Source organism: Rhopalosiphum maidis, chromosome 2, assembly GCF_003676215.2.
Source record: "Rhopalosiphum maidis isolate BTI-1 chromosome 2, ASM367621v3, whole genome shotgun sequence".
Lineage (NCBI taxonomy): Eukaryota > Metazoa > Arthropoda > Insecta > Hemiptera > Aphididae > Rhopalosiphum > Rhopalosiphum maidis.
Genome location: NC_040878.1, coordinates 20,738,589 through 20,744,402, shown reverse-complemented (window position 1 = coordinate 20,744,402; position 5,814 = coordinate 20,738,589). Strand labels below are relative to the sequence as shown.

Below are 5,814 nucleotides of genomic sequence, written 5' to 3'. Positions count from 1 at the left end.
AATGAGTGGTGGGTAGGAGTGAGTTCAAACGCATGCGCTATCATGTTTGATGATACCGAACCTACGTAACCGAAATTATATAGTATTGTATACCATGGTTTTTATATTTTTTGTGTCTGTTATTATCAATATAAATTGTCATATCATTGATATACAATATTTTTACATTATTTTTTACTGATTATGAATTTTTCTGAAAAATTTGAATTTGAGATTTTGAGACAATACAATGTAATAAGTTTTTTGTCAAAAATCTGAAAAACCGTAATTTTTAATTGGTGTTTTCAAAATGCCTTTATTAAATAAATGTATGGTATTATGTTAGAATAAATTATTAGATTTTTAATTAGCTTAACATTTATTAAATAAACAATGATTATATAATAGTTTGTGTAAAAATGAACAATATTTTAAAAATATATTTTTACATTTTTTACATTATTTTATTTTATAGTTGTCATTTTTCTTGTTTAGTTGTTAACGTAAAAGATCAGGTAATTTTTAATAAATTAATTACTATAAATTTAAAGTAAAGATAATAATATAATATGCATTAATTTTTTATGAAATATAAAATACAATTTGAATTTAATGCTTTAATTTAAATTATACATTTTCTAGTTATATAAATTTAAAAAATACTTGATAATCAATAATGCAATAATGTTTATATCAATATACTCGCACACTTTTTAATAAAAATTATTATTTTTGTATAAAAGTCTTTTTAAAAATTATAATAGTAATAAAATTCAAGATACTCACTTGTTCAAAAAAAATATTTGTATCTATTTTGATTATTTTCTTTTAATTTATGAAATTAACATAATATGTACTTATATTTATAACTTATACATTATACATATTAGGACGGCGGCGTTATAAAAGAAATTATAAATGCAAATATAACAGATGATACGATTACAGTTGAATTACAACTTCCTGACTCTACATTAATCACACAACATATTGATTTTACAAAGGTATTAATAATTTTATATGAATATTACGTTTGTTGTAGGTACCTTATTAATGAACGAGCGATAGGTACATTTATTAATGATGCATTAATTTGTATTAGGAAGTGCAAATAGTACAAGTGTTGTTGCTTGGAGAAGAAGAACGTGGTCAAAAGCCATATCAAATACTTTGTTTTGTGAATCATGTTCAAGCAAATGAATTTATTTCACCAGATGCAATGTCAAAACTCAGACAAGTAGTCTTATAAATAAATATTATTATAGTTGTGTCAATTACTATATATGCGTATATTACAAACAAAATATTTTTTTTTTAGAAAAATCCAGGTACAATTCGAGTTGCAGAAGATAATAAAGGTTTATTTAATATTTCAATAGATATGAAAATTAAATTAAAAGATAGCATTTATATATCACAACATGTTGGATCATTATGTTCTGAAGCACTAGATACAACTTTCACTAGCAAAGTTGACATTGATAAATGGGCTACTGTACCAGGTAACTAAAGTTATACAGTATAAATTATACATCCAACTGTTTTTATTTTAAACAAATTATATAAATTTATTATATATTTATATGTAAAAATAATTATTTTTTAAAAAATATTAGAAAAATTGAACTAGGCTTTTGCATACCAAGCAATATTTATAAATATAACTCTGCATATTTATGATAAACTTAAAAAAAAAAAAAGAATGTTTATGTTTTACCAAAATTTTGTCCTGATGTGTTGGTAATAACACTTAGTACATTGTAAAAATTTGACTATGAAATGCGGAGTTAAACTTAAAATATTATGAACTTTTAAAAATACTTTGTTCAAATTGATTAATGATTACAATGCAACAATAAAGAACATGCTCCCAAATAAATAACTCATATTTAAGTATTAAGGTTAAATTTTCAAAGTTTTGAATGGTGAAAATAATTTTACAATGGTTCTTAATTAATAATACATTGTTGATAAAAGTTTAAACTCTAAGAAAATATATTTAATTATATTTAAGCATTCAGCTAAATATCCACACTCATACAAAATATAAAATTATCTTTTTTGGCTAACACCCATTCTAAGATTCTTAATTTATTTTATTTTTACTAATTGTTATGCTTTATTTATTTAGGCATGTATTTGGGAAATTTGTTACAAGCTGTTGAATATATTAACTATAAAGCACCAAACTCTAATTTAAAACTATGTCGAGATACAGGAAAAGTCTGGTCACACTGTTTATGTACAATGAAAGTTAGCATTCCTTGGTACCCTTGTGCATTAAAATTTTGCAAAGATCATATTGGTAAAAAATCAACAGCAGTTGACAGTTATCGGTGTGGTATACAAACTTGTGGTAAAATTATGAACTTTATGTACAGTGTTAAACACAAGCAGCATTGTTTGACAATTGAGTAACATATTGTACCATTGTATTATTGTCATGTATTAATAAAGTAATTTAAACTTTTCTGCTGTATAGTGTATATAAATAAATAAATAAATTTTGCATTTAAATCTTTTTATAATCAATATATACAATTTAATTGAAAACAAAACAATCATACTTTATTTGAATGTCAATAAAAATTATTTTTAATTATTAATATAACTATCATATTATAAAAAAGACAAGCAAATACTAGAATTTAGTATGGATAGTGGATACAAAGATGGCAAGTAATATGACACCAAAGCAAGCCATGTGACAACAAGTAAGATCACATCATACTTGATTTAAGTATTTAGAAACATAATAATTTATTCTGATAATTCTGTGATCAAATGCAAATGTCTAATATTTAGGCACTTATAAGTTATGTATCATATATGCTTGTCAGCCTGTCTATATCAAACACTTCACCCCAAGTTTTATATTCTTAAAATTCCAGTATACTAAATTACGGAGAACTTTGTATTACATTTTCAACCTTTATTATAAAAATTGTACTTTTTATACATTTTCAACTGCAAATCAATTAGTTTATCGAAAAATGTGTCAACATTTAAATTTCAAATGTTTAGAAAATTAAATTGTGTCTTTATATTTTGAATAATTTTACATTTTTAGCACCAACGTATTTTAAACCTAATTTATTCTTATTTCTTACACATAAATTGATTTAAGTTCAGACATCTATTATACTTATACACAAAAAAACACATATTATCGACGTTAATTAAACACATTTTTTCCACCGAAAATATACGAATATGCATCAACGTATTTTAAACCTAATTTATTTGTGTATTACACTTAAATTGATTTAAGTTTGACTAACTATTATACTTATACAACAACAAAATAATACGTATAGTATTATCGACGTTAATTAAACGCATTTGAACTTAATAAGACTTAAAAAGGTCAAAAATCGGATATCTTCTTAAGTACTTTTTGGTAACTTAGAAAATATATATAGGTTTTTAGTTGAAAAGGTTATAAGTACCTAAATGTTGTTATTTGTCTCAATAAAAATATTTAACATTTTAGTAATGTATGCAGTGTCGGACTGGTCTGGGGTGCGATCACTGCGACCGCACTTGGGCGTAACACGATTGCGCACTTTTTACCTTTTTATATTTCAGAAAATACGACAGGATTGCGCATCTTTTACATTTTTTCTTTGAATAAACATAAATATTTAATTCAAAAATTCTACCAATATTAAAAAAAAATAATAATACACCACACTAACGCGTCATAAACAAAAAAGTTCTAACTAATAAGTTTCTAACTTTTTAGCACAAAATCATAGTTTTGAGTTAGATTACAATTAGATACTTATATATCATCTGATGCCGCTTTTCTATTAATTGTATAGGCAGCTGAACCTTCAACAGAAGCAAGCACAACCAATTGACAAGAATTTTTCCATAGCTACTATAAGTTTATAACGCTCAGTTTTATACATCTCATCCATCTACTTACCAGTTATACATATTTTATTGGATATTCAAAATGGTTCTTATTTAAAAATATATGATATAAAACAACAAAATATTAAAAAGACTCATAAAGAGCAAGAAGAAATTATTGTATTTATAATAAATACTCGGAAAAATTATAAAAATAATGAGATATCTTTAAATAATTATTTGCTGACCCCAATAATACACGTATGATCGACGTTAATATATTACCTTTACCTTCCAGCTACCACAAAATATAATAAAATAATAAAGAGTTACAATTATACAAATACAGTAAATAGAAACTTCAAAGTCTGTAATACATTTGTCAAGCTAAAAATAATTAAAAATTATTTGAGAAGTACTCTATCACAGCACAAGTTATTTGACCTAGCTCTAATTAGCATCGAACATAATATTTCCGATTCTTTATGCTATACAGTATATACTATACGACGCTAAATTGATACAATTGATGTGTTTACAGCAAAAAAAGCTATTAAAAAAGGTTTTTATAATTGTATGTATTAAATTATGTAATATCTATTTATTTTTCAAATAATAAATCAATTTATGTTTTTTATAAGAATAAATGTTGATTTTTATTAGTTTACATTAACATTCAGTAGCTGATTCTCAAAATTTTTCTGTGGGAGTTCCTAAAAAATAATATGTATTTCAAATGTATTATTTTTATTTTTATAAAAACAAATGTATTATATTATAAGTGGACCTAAAATTCAAAATTTACAAAATAAAATCTAGTTTTCTTATATAATTATATATGTATACATCAGTGTCGTTAATCCGCCACTGTTAACATTTAAATTTCTATCATTAGCTTTATTAATTTTTATCAAATTATTTGGTGCCCTAAATAATTCTGCACCGGGCATCAATAACTGTAGGCCGAAACTGAATACAATATACATATACCAATTACCAGTAATAGTAGTCAATGGGTGTATAGGTACCACAATCGTGATCCATATATATATATATATATATTTGTGTATTTATGGTACATTAGCTCAATAAATTTATATCAATAACTAATAAAAATATCTATAATTTATATGTACTTATTAATTTATTATTTATTATTAGTCTTATTATTACTTTATTAGGAACCTAATAAATAACCCCAGAAATTTAATCCTCGAAAAAACAAATCCGTAAAAAATAATCTATGTATTAAATTCTATGTATGAAATAAAAATATTCAATTTTTTAATCATAATAAATTTATATTACAATGACAATAACATCATGTAAAAAATAAAATTATATATAATGTTAATATTTCATAATTGTTTTCTTAAATATGGGGTTATTTTTTTGTGATACCAAAATATTCATAGGGCATAGGCCAAAATTAAGTAGCTTAATAAACAGTTCGTTTAGCTGTGAAATTATAAGACTTATTAAATATGAACTTCAACGTAGGTAATTGATATGTATAATATACCTATACAGTGAATTTTAGATTGAGCTATTTAATTTGGATAGATGTTTACAAAACATTCAATTTGTGTCATTGCAATAACATTAATCAAATAGTCATTGTATATTCGTAATTAGTTTTAGGTCATTTGGCATACACACAAACTCACTATATTTAGATTTTATAATAATAATTTTACATGATAAGATGTTTATTTTATATTACTTACTTAGCTATTGTGGTATAAAACATTTTGTCTTATAGTATTTTTAAATATTATAATTGCATGTTTTTTTTATCACTCTTAAACAAGCACTCTTCTATAAATATTCTTAACAACAATTTTAACAATATTTAAAATAATATATTTATTTAAAAACATGTTTTATGGTACCTCTTGTTACACTCCATATTATTACACTTTTATATAGTTATTAGTTATACAGTGTAATAAATAAGTTACAGTTTATCAAATACGG

The 5,814-nt window shown here is 23.3% G+C and overlaps 1 protein-coding gene across 1 annotated transcript; it reads left to right on the top strand.

Annotated features, from left to right (window-relative positions):
* The first annotated feature begins 398 nt into the window (after positions 1–398).
* LOC113553522 (out at first protein) lies at positions 399–2,448 on the top strand. The gene is made up of 5 exons (XM_026956890.1): positions 399–494; positions 870–983; positions 1,082–1,216; positions 1,298–1,481; positions 2,111–2,448. The coding sequence occupies exons 1-5, from the start codon at positions 399–401 to the stop codon at positions 2,395–2,397; spliced, it is 816 nt and encodes a 271-aa protein (XP_026812691.1). The 3' UTR covers positions 2,398–2,448.
* Positions 2,449–5,814: the final 3,366 nt, after the last annotated feature.